The 21594-nt window shown below is 43.6% G+C and overlaps 1 protein-coding gene across 1 annotated transcript in view; it reads left to right on the top strand.

Annotated features, from left to right (window-relative positions):
• RELL1 (RELT like 1) overlaps nt 1–21594 on the top strand; it is a 77516-nt gene that overhangs the window by 20839 nt on the left and 35083 nt on the right. Inside the window, exons 2-3 of the mRNA XM_017883773.1 lie at nt 16146–16370; nt 18223–18294. Coding sequence (XP_017739262.1) covers nt 16146–16370; nt 18223–18294 — 297 coding nt within the window. The remainder of the gene's footprint in view (nt 1–16145; nt 16371–18222; nt 18295–21594) is intronic.

Below are 21594 nucleotides of genomic sequence, written 5' to 3'. Positions count from 1 at the left end.
CAACCCTAGGTTCAAGCAATTCACCTGCTTCAGCCTCCTGAGTAGCTGGGACTACAGGCACGTGCCATCATGCCCAGCTAATTTTTGTATTTTTAGTAGAGATGGGGTTTCACCATGTTGGCCAGGATGGTCTTGATCTCTTGACCTTGTGATCCACCCACCTCGGCCTCCCAAAGTGCTGAGATTACAGGCTTGAGCCACTGTGCCCAGTCAATCTTTTGTTTTTTGCAGTTAAAATTAATATTGGGAAATTTTGTGCTATCAAGATTTTTAAAAAATGAAGTCAGCACACATTTCATTCACCTACAGCTGACTTCAATCTTATTTTTTTATGAAGATGATTTTTACACCACAAGAAGGTATGTGCATGTTCCAGTGTTCATCATATACCGTAGTGTCGTTGGAGAGAGGCAGCTTCTTAGTGTTTAAGGGCCTTGGGTGGGTGAATGTTGACCTGTATGCAACCCAGCTGTGTGCTTCATCGGTGGTAGTTTAACAAAGCCACCTAAAGGCGTGGGTCACTAGATAAAACCCAAGGCCACCGCCACTTACATACACTGTTAAGCAGCATGGCTGAGAGTGTGGACTCCGGGATTCCGTTGTCTGGGTTGGATCCTGTCCTCCTACACACCGAGGCTTGTTATTGAACACGTGTGCCTCATTTTCCTCATCTGCGAATGGGGGTAATGAGAGACACTTCCTTACAGATGCTGCGAGGGTAGAATGAGATTGCCCAGGAAGCATCCAGAACAGTGCCTGACACCGCCAACACCCCGTGAATGCTGCGGTTGACAATTATTTTAAAGTAGCAACTCATTCTTTATGACGTACCACCTTTCAGAAATAATCTGAAGCAATATTAGATTTCTGAAGCCCTGTTGCTTTAAGGTCGCTTCAAACAAATGGCTTCTAAATAATTCCATTTCTTTCTTGAGCGGACATAATGTGTAATTTTAAAGGTTCGCAAGGGCCGTTAGTCAGAGTCTCTCTCCATTCCTGTTGTGCAGCCACCCAGCCCCTTCCCGGGAGACAGGCAGTGCTATCAGTAAATAAAGACTTTGGAAAAGTCTGCAAATGGACAGCACCAAAAATAGCAAAAGGAGGAGGGACAGCAAAAGAGGGAGGGAGGGGCTGGAGAACAGGAAAAGAAGATGCGGAGAGAGTCCGCAGGGAGCCCTCCCAGTCCTTGAGCCCCATGGGTATTGCTTTTCCTCACACCCCTCTCTGAGGACCCCATTGATGGGTGCCGCCATCAGCAAGGGTCTGTGGGAATCTCCTCAGTCTTCTGTCTTAGAGGCACAGTTGGTGGCTTCCTGGCCTGTGTCTCAAAGCAAATAACTGGAGAGCTGACCTTGTTCCAGTCTGGGGTGAGGCCAGGTCAGATGGGCCTTCTCTTGTATCCTGAATGCAAACCATTGTTTGAGATACTCTGGAAGAGTCCAGAAGTTGAGGTCCTTGGCCTCTCAAGACACTGAGATCCTAGAGTTGATTTCCTCCCAAGGTGGAGCTTTGGGCGAGGTGGAAGGTGGGGGAGGATGGGGGGCTGTAGCTGTCAGCTGTGTTGGAGTTCTGTGGCTTTAAGAAATAACTTCAAATGGTAAACTTGAGACCGTGTGGAGTAGGCTAGGGACTTTCTCTGACTCTGCCAAGTTATTTTTCTCCCTTCAGTTCAAATTGAAGCCAGGGATGGTAAATATTTAGGTTTCTTCTTCTTCTTTTTTTTTTTTTTAAGATGTTTCTTTATATTGACATCACTCGAGTTTCAGTCCTTTGTTCTGGTAGCAACCTGGGGTTCAGGAATGCTCTGAGTGCCCCAGCCTTCTGCCTCTCACGAGTGTCCTGTTCCCTTTTTATCCAGCCAAATTCAGTTATTCTGTTGAGGGTTAGCATAAAGTCCTTTTTCTTTCTGGATCATCTTTGTTACTTCCCTTCTCAACCTATGTGACATTTAAGAAGGAAGCCCCAGCTTAAGGATAGGTTATGCCCCAAATACTACATTTAAGTAATTAGATTGTAGGTTGAAATGCATTTTCCCGTTAAAATGATAATTATCATTAGTAATGATAATTTTTCAAGGCACCCGTTAGCCAAATGCATCTGAAAATAAGTTTTTATAGCTAGGCATTGCTGACTTCTGCGCATTTTATTGGGGAAGTTGTCTGGGCTTCCATCTGTTCCCAGAGTGGACTTTGTAACCCAGAATCAGACTCCAGTGCTCATGTCTCATGGTAGCATTTCAGGAATTTTAACAAAATACAGGTAATTGAGGGACTGTATGCAGCTGGGGTTGGGTGGGATTTTGTTTCATGGGTGGCTGGACTTTGGCAGGTGGGTGCCATCTGGGAGACCCATCCCTGCCCAGTCACAGCTGCCTTTTTGGGGAAAGGTGGCGCTGTAGCAGCTGTTTGTCTAGGAATTGATAGGAAACTGGTAGCTGCTTCAAGTTTCACTACAGAGTTCAGCACTTATTTGTATACTAACAACAGTGTTCTCCAATTCCGTTTAAGCCCATTTGTTCTCTCTACAACATATTCTTGAGCTTGGGCACATGCTGTGTCTTTATGATTGCTACTGTGGGTAGATGGTCTTAGAGACTCTGACTTTAGTTATTTCTGTAACCAAATAGGAATAATTTGGGGATGATTTTATTTTGTAGAACTCGCTTTGGATTCTCTTCTTTTATTATTGTGGGCAGTTATTTAAACTGTATTTAAAGAATTAACTTGGCTGGGTGTGGTGGCTCATGCCTATAATCCTAGCACTTTGAAAGGCCAAGGAGGGTGGATTGCCTGAGCTCAGGAATTCGAGACCAGCCTGGGCAACATGGTGAAACTCTGTCTCTGCTAATATACAAAAAATTAGCCTGGCCTCGCGGTGTGTGCCTGTAATCCCAGCTACTCGGGAGGCTGAGGCAGGAGAATTGCTTGAACCTGGGAGGCAGAGGTTGCAGTGAGCTGAGATCCTGCACTGCACTCCAGCTTGGGTGACAGAGTGACTCTGTCTCAAAAAACAAAGAGAATTAACTTAAAAGAGGTTGTTTTGCACTAGTAGTAAGCTGCTAGCTACTGACTAGATAATAGGTCCTAGCTCTACCACAGTAGGACTGAGAGGCAGTAGGTGGAGTAGTTACGGATTCTGTCCTGAAACAGGATTTTTGTCCCAGGCTCTTACCAGTTTTTAACTATGTGACCTTGAGCAAGTGCAGTACTCTCAGCAATCTCCTTACTCTTAGTGTTGTGACAGTTGGAAACCCTTGGGGCTGGTAGTCTAAACTCTAAATGATGTGACTCCCTCGGAAGGGTCTAATCAAATCCATTAATGTTTATGCAGCAAACTAAGTGGAATGGAGATTGTAAATAGCCTCACATCAGGTCAGTGCAGTGTTTGCTACCAGATGAGTTTGTCAGATTTGATGTTGCTGTGAAAAGGGTTATGAAACAATTGGATTTGAGAGCTGTTGGGATTTGGCCTTGTGGACATGGAGGATGGACTTGTGTCTTCATCTCCAGCAGTGTCAGCCTAGAGTGAATTGTGGATGAGGCTGCAGGAGGTTGGGGAATAGTGCAATTCTGAGAACCATGAAGAGCATCACCTCCTGCTTGTAATTTTTCAGATGAGGAAACTGAGGCCCAGAGAGGTGAAGTGACTTGTTCAGTATCACAGAGGTAGCTGGTGGCAATGGTGAATGAAGAAAAACGCCTTTAGAGAAATGAACATTTAGACATTTAGCCATCTTGGTAATCTACACCAAAAAATAGGCCCTTCTCAGATACTGTGATTTGAATGTTTGCTTAAAAAAAAAAAAAAAAGGGTGTGTGTGTGTGTGTGTGTGTGTGTGTGTGTGCTTAAAAGCTATATTCCAGCTAACCTTGATATGGGTTACCCACTTATCAACCAAGTCCCTTTCCCATCAAGAGTTTGTTGGTTCGGTTTGCTAGGAAACCCTAGCTTCTGAGAATGCGCACCCTTTCCTGGTAAGGAGAGGAAGAATTGTTATCTGAACCATTCTTTATCTTGATCTTGGTCGGCACAAAGCTGCTTGGGAGAGGTTACAATGGCTGCCTTGTCTGGAGTCTCTGGTTGGATTTGAGAGCTGTTTGGATTTGGCCTTGTGGACATGGAGGATGGACTTGTGTCTTCATCTCCAGCAGTGTCAGCCCTGAGTGCATTGTGAATGAGGCTGCAGAAGGTTGGGGAATAGTGGAATTCTGAGAACCACGAAGGACATCAGCTCCTGCTTGTAATTTTTCCGATGAGGAAACTGAGGTCCAGGGAGGTGAAGTGAGTTGTTCAGTATCATAGAGGGAGCTGGTGGCAATGGTGAATGAAGAAAAACCCCTTTTGAGAAATGAACATTTAGACATTTAGCCATCTTGATAATCTAGACCAAAAAATGTTAGCAACCCTCAAGCCATGCCCACTGGGTGTGAGGAATGCCATTTCCCCGCCGTTCTGTCTCAGCTCCTCTGACCACTGGGGTCAGTTAGAAATGCAAGTGTTACTTGGAAACAAGCTAGAAAATTGCTTTTGACTTTTTAGGTTGACTTCCAGCCATGCTTCATGTCTCCTCCTCAGTTCCCTGTTGTAATCTCAACAGGATCTTGGCAAAACACACATACCTAGTGGGTCCTCAGAATACAGCAAACTTACCAAAGTGCACTGGGCCCAGGAAAAACCCAAAGGCTAAACACTGGCCTTTGTGTTGTACATTTTTTATTTGTGGTGCTGTGGAAGAGAATCACACTTATCAGCTAGAACCAAGCTCTGCCTGTTTCAGTGGCTCTTGCTGTGTGCAGAAGATTCTCAAAATGAAGTGGTGGGCTTGTTTTTGGAGAGGCAGCAAGGCTGTAGGGATCCCAGGTTAGGACCTGCGTAAGGTGAGCTGTGATTTGGGAGTTAGGAGGGTGATTGATTGATGATAAGGGCAAATAGTAGAGTTTTTCGGTTGTTCATCTGGTAAAACTGCTTTGGAGCCTGGTGGGAGCATTTTCAAAACATATCCTGCTTCTTGCTGTGCTCATTGGAATCCATAGTTTTGAAGTTAGAGGAGGCTTTATTCTAAACCAAGTTGTGAAATAGGAGAGAATAGGCCATCATTTAGCATTTTAACAGAAAAGTGGCTAAATGATGAAATATTATTGAAAGAAAAATAATGAAAATGTACTTTAGGCATTGGTAGATGGACAGCACTCTCTCCGAAGTCGTGTTTTAAGTATGCAGACACTGAGAGTAAGAGAAAGCGTGTTTGAGCACGCAGGATCCACACTGCCTGGTTTGAATCCAGGCACTGCCACTTGGTAGCCATGTGACCTTGACCTTGGGAATATTGCCTGACCTTTCTGTGCTTCTGTTTCCCCATCTGTAATGTGAGGATAACACTGGTAACCATTTTATAGGTTTACTGTGAAGATTCAATGCTTAGCTTAATGTTGGCTCATAAATGCTCCACAGTTGTGGTGGTGGCTGTTGTTAGTATTGATAGTGCTGTAATAAACTAGTGTGAATCAGACATCATCAATTCTGGAACCATCTCACCCTAAACTGTTCTCTTTTGTACTCTAGCTCTGTCTGCTTTCCATTCTGATCCTGATTTGTTATTCTGCTTGGCTTCCAGCCTGCATGGCACTCCCTGAGTGGGCTCGTACAGTTAGAGATTTGGGGTGCACATCTCAGCTGTGTCCTGAATGCCATTGTGCATTATTTTCCCTGACACCTCCCTTCGGTCTCTCTGCTGAGCCTACTGTCTGCTGAAGTCCTCTCTTCTGTCCTCGCCTTCCTAGTTACCAACAGATGTCATTGCTTCCTCCCTGGCTGTTCCTTAGGCTGGCTTTGAACTCCTGGGCTCAAGTAATCCTCCTACCGAAGCCTCCCCAGTCGTTGGGACTGCAAGTGCATTTTACACTGGCTTACCATTGCTTTTTCTGTTTTTTTTTTTTTTTTGTGTGTGAGACAGGGTCTCACCCCCCCAGGCTAACCCACCCTCCCAGTACAGTGGCACAATCATGGCCCACTGCAGCCTCCACCTCCTGGCCTCATTTGATCCTCCCATCTCAGCCACCACCCAAGTAGCTGGGACTACAGGTACGTACGCACAAGCACTCCTAGCTATCTTATTTTTTGGGGGATTTTTTTGTAGAGATGAGGTTTCACAAAACCTGTAATCTCTCCTTGCCCTCCCAAAATCCTGGGATTTCAGGCGTAAGCCACCACAACAGGCCTTGCTTTTTATGTTAAAAGACAACAGAGGCACGTGTTCCCGCAACTTTCTTCCACCCACTATAAAGGAAGGCCTCAGGAAAAAGTGTATCCTGTTCTATTCCGATACTTAACTCCCTTCCTTCATATGGAAATCATCTCAAGGCCATTGCTTCATACTCCCTCTCTGTCTCTCGTTTTTGCTCCTTCCTTTCTACATATAAATACTTTGGTTTCATCCACTTAAAAAATAAATTCCATTGGGAGGCCGAGACGGGTGGATCACGAGGTCAGGAGATCGAGACCATCCTGGCTAACACGGTGAAACCCCGTCTCTACTAAAAAAAAAAACAAAAAACTAGCCGGGCGAGGTGGTGGGTGCCTGTAGTCCCAGCTACTCGGGAGGCTGAGGCAGGAGAATGGCGTGAACCCAGGAGGCGGAGCTTGCGGTGAGCTGAGATCCGTCCACTGCACTCCAGTCCGGGCGACAGAGCGAGACTCCGCCTAAAAAAAAAAAATAAATAAATTCCAAACACAAATTTCTTCCCTTCACCCTGAGGGTGAACTACCCTACCCTCCTTGCTTGCTCAGACTGGGCTTCTAGAAGGAGCACAGTGAGCTCAGTGTCTCTGTTCCTGAACCCAGGGAATCCAGCTTGTATCTTGCCATCCACTTCATTGGAAAACTGCTCCAGCAAGGCCACCAAAGATCTTCTGTGGATTGTTTTTCTTTCTATTTTATTTTTGTCTATTTATTTCATTTTTTGTTTTACTTTATCTTTAGCATTTTTAAAGAACGTTTACTTCAAGAAACTACAGACAAACAGGGAGTAAAATCCAACAAGAGGGAAGTTAAAAAATCCCAAGCTGCTCCTAAATTAGAAACTGAAGGTTTCCCATGTATTCTTAGGAATTTCTGTGTGGCCTGATTTATCTCAGTTTTTCTCCAGCCTCTTTCTAAAGATTTCTCTTGGGTTGTGTCTTCGTTTGTTTTCTGTTGCTATAACGGAATACCCAAGACTGCGTAATTTGTAAAGAAAAGAGGTTTATTTAGCTCACAGTTCTGGAAGATGGGAAGTCCAAGATTGGACAGCCATATCTGGTAAGGGCCTCTTGCTGCTTCATGACATCAGTGACAAAGTGGAAGAAATCACATGGTGAGAGAGGAAGCAGGAAAGTGCCGAGGAAGCTGAACTCGCTTTTATAACAATCTACACTCCCAGTAACTAACCCCCTCCCATGAGAACTTACTCACTTCTGTGAGAAGAGCATGAACTCCTTCATGAGCATGGAATCCCCAAGACCCAAGCACTTCTTAAAGGTCCTACTACAGCTCAACACTGCTACACTGGGGACCACATTTCAACATGTGTTTTGGAGGGGACAGATCATATTCAAACTTTAGCAGGTTATCTGTTTCTTTCTTTCTCTCTCTTTTTAAAAATTGTGGTAAGGGGCCGGGCGCGGTGGCTCAAGCCTTCCCAGCATTTTGGGAGGCTGGAGACAGGCGGATCACGGAGGTTCAGAAGATCAAGACAATCCTGCTAACACGGTGAAACCCCGTCTCTACTAAAAAGATACAGAAAACTAAGCCCGGGAGCGAAGGTGGCGGGCGCGCTGTAGTCCCAGCGTACTTGGGAGGCTGAGGCAGAGATAGGCGTAACCCGGGAGCAGAGCTTGCAGGTGAGCTGAGATTCCGGCCACTGCACTCAGCTGGGCCAGAGCGAGACCTCCGTCTCCAAAAAAAAAGAAGAAAAAAAAACATATGTATTGTGGTAAGAACATTTAACATGAGGTCTACTCTCTGAACAAATTTTTAAGTGCACAATATAGTATTGTCAGATCTCTAGAACTTACTCATCTCGTGTAACTGAAATTTTATATTTTATGCCTGTTGATCTGCAACTATCCCTTTTCCCCTGCCTGCCCAGCCTCTGGCAAACACCATTCTACTCTCTGGTTTCTATGAGTTTGACTATTTTAGATACCTCATATAAACAGAATTATCTAGTATTTGTCCTTCGGTGTTTGGCTTATTTCATTTAGCATAATGTCCTCAGGGTTTGCCCATGTTGTCACATTTGGCAGGATTTTCTTCTTTATAAAGCTGAATAATACTCCATTTTCATATGCCACAATTTCTTTATCCCTTTGTCTATCGATGGGCATTTTGGTGGCTTCCACATCTTGGCTTTTGTAACTAATGCTGCAGAGAACATGGGAGTGCCCTCAAGATCCTGATTTCAATCCTTTTTTTGGATATGTACCCAGAAGTGGGATTTCTAGATCACATAGTAGTTATATTTTTAACCTTTTGAGAAGCCTTAATACTATCTAACATAGTAGTGGCACCATTTTCCTTTGTATTTTAGTTGCACTCTCTTATAGCATCTAATCCAGCTGACTACTTACCTCTTCTGGAAACTCCTTCCTCTCTGTCCTAAAGTGGAGTTCTGGCTGTTCATCCTAGAGTGGAGCTCTGGCAGTTCTTCCTGAGCTTCTGAGTGGAACAGATCCAGTTGCTCAATGTGTATTTCCATCTGGATGTCCCCTACTTACCTCTATCTCTGCATGTTCAAAACTGAACTGTGATGTTGTCCTCGAGAGGCCAAGTGAATTTGTTTGCTAGAGCTGCCTAACAATGTACCACAGACAGGGTGGCTTCAACAACAGAGAAGTCCAAGAGGAATGTGTCAGCAAGGTTGCCTCCTTCTGAGGGCTATGAGAGAATCTGTTTCATGCCTCTCTCCTGGGTTCTGGTGATTTGCTGGCAATCTTTGGTGTCCCTTGGCTTGTAAAAGAAGCATCATCCAGATCTCTGCCTTTTTCTTCACACGGTCTTTCCCCTGTGTCTATCTGCACATTCCCCCTTTTCAGAAGGATACCAATCATATGGGACTAGGGTCCATCCCGATGACTTCATTTTAACTAGATGACCTATGTAAAGTTCCTATCTCCAAATACATTCTGAGGTATTGGGGGTTAGGAGTTCAACATATAAATTTAGGAGGGGGTGACAAAATTCAAATCATAACACCAAGCAAACTTGTTTTATTTTCAGATATTTCCCATCACAATGAATGGGACCATGTCCACTATGTTGCTCAAGCAGAAACTTGGATGTCGTTCTTATTACATCACTTGCCCTTATATTAATTTGGGTTCAAGAACTCACAGAACCGAGAGGCAAAATTTTGAAATAGGAAACCTAGCATCCCTCAGACCTCACAAAGGGGTCTGTGACTCTCAAATGACTGACAGCCTCTGCTCTACATACTTTTTAAAGTGTCTACCATCTTGGTACAAAAGTAGTACATACTCATTTTAGAAAGTTACGTAAAAGTATAAAGATAAAATTAAATTAATTTCATTATTTTGGCACCCAGAATCACTTAGTATTTTGGTTTTGGCTTTATATCTTCCTGTGTTTTTCTTTTTTAAAAAAACTAGTTGGATTGTAGTGCATGTAAGATTTTGAGTCCAGCTTTTGAAATTCAACATTGGGTCATAGTGTTTTCCCATATCTTCACAAAAAATTTCGTAGATCTTTAAATAGTGCATGTTATTTCATCAAATGAAACACAGTGACTTAGATATGTTCTTATTATCTCATTGCAAATATGCAGGTGTTGCTGTTTTTTGACTTTTATAAATAATGCAACAACCTTTGCTATTTGGACTAAATAATTTGTTCGTGATTCAGACATGATTCAGCTAGGGGTGAAGAAGAAGGAGGGATACAGTGTTTCTCAGCAAATTATTAGTGTAAATTGAAGGAAAATTAAACCTACTGTCATGTGCGTCCGTGTGAAGAGACCACCAAACAGCTCTGCGTGAGCAACAAGGTGTTTATTTCACCTGGGTGCAGGCGGGCTGAGTCTGAAAAGAGAGTCAGCGAAGGGAGATAGGGGTGGGGCCGTTTTACAGGATTTGGTAGGTAAAGGAAAATTACAGTCAAAGGGGGTTGTTCTCTGGTGGGCAGGGGTAGGGGGTCACAGGGTGCTCAGTGGGGAGCTTTTGAGCCAGGATGAGCCAGGAAAAGGAATTTCACAAGGTAATGTCGTCAGTTACGGCAGGAACTGCCATCTGGATGTGTACGCGCAGGTCACGGGATATGATGGCTTAGCTTTGGCTCAGAGGCCTGACACCTACTGAAGTTTATAAATGTTTTAGACATTAGGTATGAATAGTTCCTTTTTATTTGAAAGCTATTTTTCATTGGATTGTTAAGGTAGATCACAATATATTCTCCACCCTGCACCTTTCTTGTTGGTTATTCTTTGTAACACTCAACAGCACTGTCCAAAAAAACTTTCTGGGATGGTGGAAATGTTCTTTATCTGGCCTGTCCAGTATGGTAGCAGTTAGCCACACATGGCCACTGGGCGCTTGAGGTGTGGCTAATTCAACTGAGGAACTGAATTTTTAACTTTATTTAAATTCATTTGGCTTAAATTTACATTTAAACAGCTACATGTGGCTAGCAGCTATCTTACTAAATAATGCAGATCTTTTATGATTATGACTAAAATGCAGTGCCCACCTTTTTGTAGACACTCTTCTGAATGCTTTACCTATTAACATTGTTTAATCTTCACAATGACACCATGCAGCAGGCTTCCAGTTACTTCTGCTGTATAACAAACAACCCCAAAGCTTAGCGGCTGAAAACAGCAATCATTTCTTGTGTTTAAGGATCTGTTATACAATTTGGACAGGGTTCATCACAGACAGCTCATCTTTGCCCCATGCAGCATCAGTTGGGACTATAGGATCTACTTTTATTATGGCTATTACTGGCTGATAAGTTGATGCCTGCTATTTTCTCTCTGCAGGGAAGCTTAGGCTTCCTTACAGCATGGTGGCTGGGTTCCAGGAGCAAGTGCCCCAGGAAACGGAAAGTAGAAGTTATCAGTTTCTTGTTGCCTGAGGCTGGAAAGTGATAATGCATCACTCCCAACACATTCTGTGGGTCAGGGAGAGAAGAGTATAAATGTAAGGGAAGGAGATACAGACCTCACCTCTCAGGAGAAGCAGTATGAAATAATTTTGAAGCTGGAAACCAAAAAGTATCTGAGACAGGTCTCGAATCAATTTAGAAGTTTATTTTGCAAAGGTTAAGGACATGCCCAGAGAAAAGGATCTCAAATTCACTGGAACAATCTGTGGTTCATGGCATTTTCCAAAGAAGATTTTGAGGGTTTCAATACTTAAAGGGGAAAGAGGGAGCAGATGGTCACATTACTGAATCTACCTGTTGCAAGGGAAAAGGAGCGGGCAGAGTAATAGTCAATTATGTCGGTCAGTCAACACCTAAGATAAGGTGAGCATGGAGTAGCTAGCTACCTGTGCAGATACTTAACCTTTTATCGGTAGCTATCTGCATAAGAACAAAAGGAAAGGCAGTTTCTTGAATGACTCAGCTTTCAGCTTAATTTTTTCCTTTTGGCACATAGTAAATTGGGGTCCAAGATTAGATTTTTATTTCACAGGGCCATCCTTTAAAATTATCACAGATTAGTCACGTTGATTTTGATCCTTTTTATGAGAGGAAACAGAGTACAGAACAGTTAAAATTGCTCGCTTAAGATGACATGTCTAGTATGTGGCCAGATAACTTGTCTGTTATTTCTGCCAGGTCTGAGCTTTTAATCTGAGTACTGTCATGCGCTCTGTGTGAAGAGACCACCAAACAGACTTTCTGTGAGCAATAAAGCTTTTTAATCACCTGGGTGCAGGCGGGCTGAGTCTGAAAAGAGAGTCCGTGAAGGGAGATAGAGGTGGGGCTGTTTTGTAGGATTTGGGTAGGTAAAGGAAAATTACAGTCAAAGGGGGTTGTTCTCTGGCGGGCAGGGGTAGGGGGTCACAAGGTGCTTAGTAGGGGAGCTTTTGAGCCAGGATGAGCCAGGAAAAGGAATTTCACAAGGTAATGTCATCAGTCAGGGCAGGAACAGGCCATTTTCACTTCTTTTGTGGTGGAATGTCGTTAGTTAAGGCAGGAACCGGCCATGTATGTCCAGTTCACAGGGGACATGATGGCTTAGCTTTGGCTCAGAGGCCGAAAAAGTGCTATATTGCATCTCCCTATAATTTGTATGCTTCACTAATTTAGATTCGTATCTTCAGTTTTTTCATGGCACGATAATTAATGAAATTAAGTGAATGACACGTTTGTAAGTCACAGAGCTCTGTAGATACGTAGTGTTTGTAAGGGTTTGCCACATGTCAAATTCACCATGAAGATGTAACAGGACGAGCCGCAGACAAAACTCCTTAGACACCGAAATAAAGAAGGAAGGGGTTTATTCGGCCGGGGGCCTCGGCAAGACTTCTGTCTCAAGAGCCGAGCTCCCCGAGTGAGCAATTCCTGCCCCTTTTCAATTCCTGTCCGTTTTCAATTCCTGTCCCTTTTAAGGGCTCACAACTCTAAGGGGGTGCGTGTGAGAGGGTCGTGACTGATTGAGCAAGTAGAGGGTACGTGACTGGGGGCTGCATGCACCGGTAATTAGATGGGAACAAAACAAGATAGGGATTTTCACAGTGCATTTCTATACAATGTCTGTAATCTACAGATAACAGAACCAATTAGGTCAGGAGTCGATCTTTAACTACCAGGCCCAGGGTGCGGCGCGGGGCTGTCTGCCTGTGGATTTCATTTCTGCCTTTTAGTTTTTACTTCTTCTTTCTTTGGAGGCAGAAACTGGGCATAAGACAATATGAGGGGTGGTCTCCTCCCTTAAAGACACCTTCTCAATCACCTGAGTCAGAGGGAGGTGTTTGATTCCAATTCTGAGCCCCTCTGCTTTCATCGGTTTCCCATTGTCTCCCCCAAAAGCATTTATTATCACCCCCAGATTGAAACAGACGGTGATTCTGAGGAAAGCTCCTTGATCTCAGCGTGCTGCTTACTTCACCTATTCTTGTTGCATGGAATATGTGTTATATAAAGGAATTAATAAAACTTACTATTTTAGGACCATAAAAGGAGTTAAATAAATGTTTCTGGTTTTTATTGAAAATAAGCCATGAGGTTAAACCCTAATTTAGATGGTATATTGCATATATTTAGGGATTTATTTATTATACTAATTCTTCAGGGAGAAATCAGAAAACACAGACTATTTCAAATTCTGGAGGTTGTCTGATAAAGTAATGAATGCAACCTCTTACAAACTTAAGAAACCAATTATTTCCTTTCATGTTCAAAGATAATGGATATTTCCATGTGAAAGAGAGGTAGCCTTTGTTCTGTGGCCTCTGGTTTGCAAATAAAGTTCTGTTTGATATTGTTTGCTGCTGTGATGAACTGTGCTCATTTCATACCAGGTATTTGTTCCCATTATGACGCAGGAGTTTGTAACTGGGGTCACTTGTAAACTGGGGACCTCCCGGCTGGCGAAGCCCTGCCCAGGCCTCGCTTGGCCATGCTGGCGTGCTTCAGCTCTCGCCTGTGGTATAGCTTGTACCCGCTTTAGCAGTTCCCAAGCTCTTGTAGTGCACCCAAGAAGAATGGGGATACACGACACATTGAAGGGTGAGGAGGGCGGAGAATAATTTTATCGAGGAATGAAAACGGCTTTCAACAGTGAGGCAATGTGGGGTTCTGGGGAATGGTTCCCCTACTTGAAGTTCCTCCCGTGTGGCTGGGTCTGGGGCCTTTTATGGACTCTGAACGGCGGGTGTGTGCTGATTGGTTTGTGAGGAAAGTGCACCAAACGGGAAGACAAGTCCTCCATCTGGTGGGAGGATTTAACTTGTAACTTGGCTTTCAGGCTTTAAACTGTCTTCAGCATGGAGGTGGGGTTTCACCAGGGACCCGCCCCTGTCTGCCTGGGCATTTGGCTGCCTCTTGCTGCTCTCACTTACAATACGGATTCTTTTCTCACCAAAATTCTCTTAAGAAAGCTTATATTTAAATGCCTCTAGTTTTCCAATTTCTGGGTTTCTTGAGCAGTGTGTGTGAACCTCCCTTGATGAGGAAAACCTCATTTTATCTCTTCACAGTGAGGATATTCTAAATACCGAAGCTTCGTTTCAGTCAAACCCTGCAGTTTTCTTTGGTTCTCATCTACCCGACTCCCCTACCTTCATTTTGTACTTCTTTCCTCATTTTTCCATGGCATGGTGCTCTGCTGATTCTTTTGCTACACAGTGTATTCTTCCTGAACTCCGGCGTCGAGTGATCTGCCTGCCTGCCTTGGCCTCCCAAAGTGTTGGGATTACAGATGTGAGCCACCGTGCCCAGCCTAAATACTAATAGTGGTAGCTGACACATTTATAGTGCTTACTGTGTGATGGGAACATATATAAGGCTCACTTTTTAATAATTTTTTATTTAATTTAATTTAATTTTTTTTTTTTTTTTTTTTGAGACAGCCTTGCTCTGTCACCCAGGCTGAAGTGCGGTGGTGCAATCTTGGCTCACTGCAACCTCTGCCTCCCAGGCTCAAGTGATCCTCTCACCTCAGCCTCCCAAGTAGCTGGGACCACGGTTGTGTACCACAATGCCCAGCTAATTTTTGCATTTTTAGTGGAGACGGGGTTTCACCATGTTGCCCAGGCTGGTCTCGAACTCCTGACCTCAATTGATTCGCCCCCCTCTCAGCCTCCCAAGGTGCTGTGATTACAGGTGTGAGCCACCGTGCCCAGTCCAGTGTGTTCTTCCTGCTGTCTCAATTGGCCACATCGTATAATTGTGTGCTCCAGGCTCACTGCTTTCCGGAGTCCATGTGGCACCCCTGCAGGCTAAGATATCAAACTGCCTCTCATATATATATTCATATGATACTTTGACATGTCTAAAGGCAACAACTTCCCCTTTTCTCCAAAAGATACCCACTTCACAGCTTCCCTATTCTTGAAGTCATACAGTAGATCTTCACTGTTCTTTTCTCTTCTAGTACCCGGTGTGTTCCACAGCATTTCTCACAATCTGTCACGATCGGCCCGTGCATACTTGTTTAATGGCTATTTCTGATGCCATCCTACAAGCCTCAAGATGGCAGGGGCTGCGTTACATTGTTCATCGCTCTGTCCAGTTCCCACCTAGTGTGGTGCTTGTCACATAACTGGCATGCGTTCAGTGTTTATGGGGATTAGTGAACAGATAAACAAGTGCACTCACTGCCATTTTTATGTTTGTGCCCCAGGCCAAGATCTTGATGCTATCCCTGACTTTTCCCTCTTCTTCATACTCTAGATCTGCTAGTTTACTCAGTCCTCCTAGAATGTAAGCTGCATGAGGATAACAATTTCTGCCTGTTTTGCTCAGTGTGATGTGCTTGCATCACAAGTGCCTAGAATGGTGCCTGGCGTGTGGGTGACTATTTGCTATGTTGCTTGCTAGTTTACATGTAATAATTTATTTCATCTTCATAACAATCCTGGAAGGGTGGGCAGGTAGTATTAGTATGCCCATTGCATGAGAAACCAAAGCATCAAGATGTTAATTAAGTTCTTATCCATTGTCACAGAGCTGCTAAATGGTGGAGCTGGGCATTGAACTTGAGTGTCCTGAGGCCGTTCTCTTAATCACTAAGAACCGTGCTATAATGTAATGTCATGTTTATGTAATGTTTGTAATGTTACATGTAATGTTTATGTGTTCATTCTGTGCTTGTAATGTTAACATGTAATGTTTATGTGTTTGTTCTGTGCTAGACCCTTCACTACAACCCTGTACACTCATTCCACAATGAAGAAGCAGCTGTCTTCAAAGGGTTTTTTAAAAAATGACCCAGCGTGGGACCTGGTTCATGAGTAACAGAGTTAAACTCAGACTGTTTGAGCCCAGACCTGGGCTGTCTTGTGCCTCTGCAGCCAGACCCACCAGTCTCCATGGCCTGTGGTTTTGGGAGCAGACCCTGATTTACTCTGAACATTACCTGAGAGTCATTAGGTTTTTCTTCCCTGGACAGATATCTAATGCAGCATGCATGTTTCTTTCTGTAGACAATGGGAGCAGCCGCACATTGCACTCCAGAACAGAGACGACCCCGTCGCCCAGCAATGATACTGGGAATGGACACCCAGAATATATTGCATATGCGCTTGTCCCTGTGTTCTTTATCATGGGTCTCTTCGGCGTCCTCATTTGCCACCTGCTTAAGAAGAAAGGCTATCGTTGTACGACAGAAGCAGAGCAAGATATCGAAGAAGAGAAGGTTGAAAAGATAGGTAAATAACCCGGGTTCTTTTTATTGGGGGTGAGGAGACAGTTTTAAAATATGAAACCAGTGATATATGCTTTCCATCTCTCTGAGGCAGAATGATCCATTTTAGCGGCAGGTGGTGCAGTGTAGTGTAAGTGCAGATGCGCAGTAATTATACCTAGTTTGAAAACTTGCTTTCATTACTGAATACCTGCCAGGCAGGGCACCCATTCTTGCCCAGTGGCCTTAGACAAGTTATTGTGTGCTCTGACTCTGCTATGTATAATTTCACTTAAATGTATTTTTAATTAATTTAATCTTATTCATTTGACATTTTAATTTAATTTCAACGAGGAAAACAATCCTCACCTTTTGGGGTTTCTGTGAAATTTAGAGGAAAGATGCATTTGGTATTTGGAATATATGACCACTCATTAAATATTAATCCTTACTATTATTATGGAATCAGATTTGAATAAGAGTGAAGGAAAAATTAAAATAGGTCTCACCATGTTTGTGATGTTACTTTTGCTGGGGGAGTTCTATCTTAAATATTTGTGATTGGAATTTGTGTTCATTAAGTAAACGATCATGTGTACAGTGCAGAAAAAGGTATGGCAAGAACTGGTGCCTTAGTACTAACTTCAGGCTGTCTCATCTTTTTCTCCTAACGTGGAGTCATAAGGTAGTGTTTAGAAAAACCTGGGAGACGAAATCCTGTTTTCTCCGCTGATGTTTCTTTCCCATCATCTTTAGGGATGTTTCCTGACTTGGGCCTTGAGAGGTAGTAGGTGACTCCCCCCATTTCTTTCAGCCCCACTAAGGGCAGTTTATGCAGAGAGGTGACATTGGAGTAGGTCGCCCTTCAGGCAAAGCAGGGCTGGCTGGGGGGAGGTTCCTGGAACGTTCCTTGCCAGCTTGCTGGACTGTTGGTTTTTCCCACCCCCACTGACCTTTGAGGCTGAGAAGGAATAGGATTGCATGATGAGTCATGTATGAGCCTGTGAGCAAACCGCAGCCAAGTGTTTGTCAACAGCAAGTGGACCCTCCCCCTCTCCTCCTTCCCAGATGCTCTGTAGGTTGGCTTAGCAGCCAGCTTCTGAGCTGTCTAACCAAACATGCATGTTCACGTGGGGGAAAGCTGACCTTTGGATGGAGAAGACATTTTCCTTGTAAATGAGTAGGACATTGCACACCTTGATGTATGTATTCTCTGTGAACTAGGACGGAGTGTTTCAACCCTCCCTTGTTCTTCTTGTCTTACTGAAACAAATTTTGCAGATTGGTTTCAGAGTGGTTTGCTTTTTTTCCCAAAGACCATCATGTACACTCCTGGTACAGAGTCCCCAAAGTAAACTGAGTTTGTGGACAAATAACCAAGCCTGGAATGTAGGTAATTTGAAAGTGTATTTCAGAGGATAGGACAGTCTGATGAACATGGATGAATTATGATCCAATTTAAAAAGGAAATTAATATTGTAAATTGATATAGTAAGTCTGCAATTAAAATAAAATCCAAGGAGAATTTTTTCTTTTTAAATGAGCTTTCTTCTTCCCATTTCTCCTAAGGCTTTAAGGAAATGATGAGAGAGAAATAATAATGAGGACTGGTACAAATGCATTTTCAAATTATTGTCTGGAAAGTGAGTGAGCATTTGAGCTTCAGAAGAGATAGACGGACAGCTCTGATACTTTCTCTTGATGCTTGTTGCGCATGAGGAAGTTTGGGGCTGGAGGGAGAAAGCCTAGAATCGTAGCACCTTGGGTGATCTCCTGAGGCTCCTGGAAACTTCAGTGAAGTCTTGGGTTCTAAGACTGATTGACTTGATGCTGGTGACCACTTGTAACCTGTTCTCCCCTCCTCTTTTCTCTTTCAGAATTGAACGACAGTATGAATGAAAACAGTGACACTGTTGGGCAAATCGTCCACTACATCATGAAAAATGAAGGTGTGGACCTTTTAGTGTTCCAAAACAATTCAGTATTCCTATCCTTTATTAAAAACCTGCTTCGAAGAGTCAAGATTTATGTAGACTCTCTTATTGACTTCACCTAAGCTTTCTAACACCTCAGCTGCCAGCATTATTCAGCTACGCAAGTTTCACATGAGTGCGTTTTCTAAGCGTGAGTTGGTCTAAGCATTGCAGAGACCCAGCCTTGGAACTCTGTCAGCTGGTGTTCAAATCCTGGCCTCGCTGCTTACTGGTTGGGTGCAGTTTGGGGAAACTACATTGCCTTGTTTCATGAGGTACAGTTTCTTCCTGTAAAATGAGGATAATAATATTTACCTCAGCCTGACACGGTGGCTCACATCTGTAATCCCAGCACTTTGGAAGGCTGAGGTGGGAGGATTACTTGAGGCCAGGAGTTCAAGACCAGTCTGGGCAACATAGTGAGACCCCATCTCTTCAAAAAAAAAAAAAGGCCAGGCATGGTAGCTCATGCCTTTAATCCCAGCACTTTGGGAGGCCGAGGCAGGTGGCTCATCTGAGGTCAGGAGTTCAAGACCAGCCTGGGCAACATGGTGAAACCCCATCTCTACTAAAAATACAAAAAACTAGCCAGACTTGGTGGCAGGTGCCTGTAATCCCAGCTACTTGGAGGCTGAGGCAGGGGAATCACTTGAACCTGGGAGGCAAAGGTTGCAGTGAGTCGAGATCATGCCATTGCCCTCCAGCCTGGGTGACAGAGCAAAACTCCATCTCAAAAAAAAAAGGTAAAACAAAATTAGCGAGGCATGGTGGCATATGCCTGTGTTCCCAGCTACTTGGGAGGCTGAGATGGGAGGATCACTCGAGCTCAGGATTTCAGAGCTGCAGTGAGCTGTGATCACACCACTGAGGATCACTCGAGCTCAGGATTTCAGAGCTGCAGTGAGCTGTGATCACACCACTGCACTCCAGCCTGAGTAACAGAGTGAGACTCTAAGAAAAGAAATAGTAATAGTAATATTTACTTCATAGCATTTTTGGTACATAGTATACATAGAGGGCTCAGTATAGAAAGCACTCAAATATTGTCTGGGTTTTTTGTGTGTGCTTAAAAAAATTGTGGTAAAATACACATAATGTAAAATTTAGTTCTGTTACCATTTTAAAGTACCCACTTCAGTGGGATTAAGTTCATGGTGTTGAACATGCATCTCCACTGTCTAGTTCCACAACTTTCTATCATCCCAAACTGAAGCTCTGGACCCGTTAGGTAGCCACTCCCTCCTCCCCTGTCCACTGGCAGCTGCTGCTGTGCTTCTGTTTGTCTGTTCTATGGCATCCTTTCTCCGGCGTTAACACTTTGTTACAAAGTTGAACTTTTATGAAATTGAGTATTTTTTCACCCTGAAATGTATTCTAAATTGTCATCTTAAATGGAAGATTAATTTAATCTTGAGTGAAGAAACTTTGGGGTCATTGTTCTGAGCACTGGTTATTCCCTCCATAGCACACCATGATATCACACCGTGATATTTAAGGTGTGTGGGATTCCTTGCCCACTTGCTCAATAGCTGTGGATTCTCACCCTTTGAATTCTCATGACAATTGAAAAGCAAACGTTTCCCCTGGGCTTTGTCTTTGCTTTAGTCAGCATGGACTCATGGACTGTGCACTGATGATAGAGCTGAGCCATTTTTCTAAACGTTGAAATACACCACACTCATCAGTAAATACCTGCTCCTCTGACCTCAGGCCCTGCCCCGGGCACCCCACACTCCCAGATCCTCACTACTCTATAAGAGCATCTGCCTGCCCAGCCTGTCTGTCAGTTTGACTCTCTTCAACTGTTTTTGACTTAGAGAAACAGCAGTTTTGTATGGTTGAGCATAATTTTCATTGCTGTTTTCAGAATGTGCTTTATGCTTTTGGCATAGATCTGGGTGCTTTATATACGTAATCTCATTTAATCCTCAAAGCATCCTTATAAAGTTGGTTCGGTTACATCCATTTTACAGATGAAGAAAGAAGGTTCCAAGTAGTTAAACTTACATGGTTAGTGAGCAGCCCAGCTCTGTGTCTGGTTTCAAATTCAGCATTCTTTTCAACCACACAGTATTGTCCCTCCTCTCTTCTAATGTGCAGTTGTCAATTTCTATAGTCTATAAAATCAGACAACCAAACTTATTCAGATGATGTTTAAAATAACAAAACAGACCGGAATACTTGGATTTTGATCTCTGTCTTCCAGAGACCTTCCTTCAGGGCATAATAATTGGTGATACTGTTGTTGAGTACTCAATCATGGATGTTTCTTTTACATGAAAAAAAGTGCTTTTTAATTTGCCCAAGCAATGCATGAATATGTCCTTGGCATAGGAAAATGTACCCATTCTGGAAGTGTGCAGCGTAAGGCATGGATGACCCCCTCACTGCCTCTGTGCCTTCACATTCCAGACTGCATGTCTTGGCTGTGGAGAGCTTGCAGGCCTTTGGGACCTGGGCTTCTGAAAGCTGGAGCAGTTGCCAAATTTGTGATGATGCATGAAATGGGTTACTGACAGTTGAATCAGTCGAAATAAGTATACTGTGAGAACCTTGCCAAGGGCTGAAGTTCTCATGTATCGACGTCATAGTACTCCTGAGGGTTTGCTGTATGCTGGGCCTGTTCTGGGGGCTTTCCAGGGACTCTAGGATCTCTACATTTTCTTCCCATGTTACAAACTGAAGCCCTCCATACTTAACTAACTTGCCAATGTTGCACCACTGGAAAGTGGCGGAGCTGGGATTGGAACTGAGGTGTTCTGATTCCATAGTCTGTTATTTTAACCAGTTACTGTGCTACCTCTGTCCAGGTGGCATGAAACAGGGATGGAAAACTTAACTCCTTTCAAAGAGGATCAGTATATAGCTGGGTTAGTTTGTAGAAATCTTAAGCATTAACTCAATAAATTCTTAAAAGTACCGACTGGGCATAGTGGCTCATGCCTGTAATCCCAGCACTTTGGGAGGCTGAGGCGGGAGGATCACTTGAAGTCAGGAGCTTGAGACCAGCCTGGCCAACATGGTGAAACCCCATCTCTACTAAAAATGTAAAAATTAGCTGGGCATGGTGGTGCATGTCTGTAATTCCAGCTACTTGGGAGGCTGAGGCAGGAGAATCACTTGAACCCAGGAGGCAGAGGCTGCAGTGAGCCAAGATGGCACAGTCACCACACTCCAGCCTGGGCGACAGAATGAGACTCTGTCTCTAAATAAATAAATAAATAAATAAATAAATAAATAAATAAATAGAAAATAAAATAAAAGTGCTAGATGACG

This window comes from Rhinopithecus bieti, unplaced genomic scaffold (genome assembly GCF_001698545.2).
Source record: "Rhinopithecus bieti isolate Rb0 unplaced genomic scaffold, ASM169854v2 scaffold_13349, whole genome shotgun sequence".
In the NCBI taxonomy this organism is placed as follows: Eukaryota; Metazoa; Chordata; class Mammalia; order Primates; family Cercopithecidae; genus Rhinopithecus; species Rhinopithecus bieti.
This window is presented reverse-complemented; position numbering and strand designations above follow the sequence as displayed.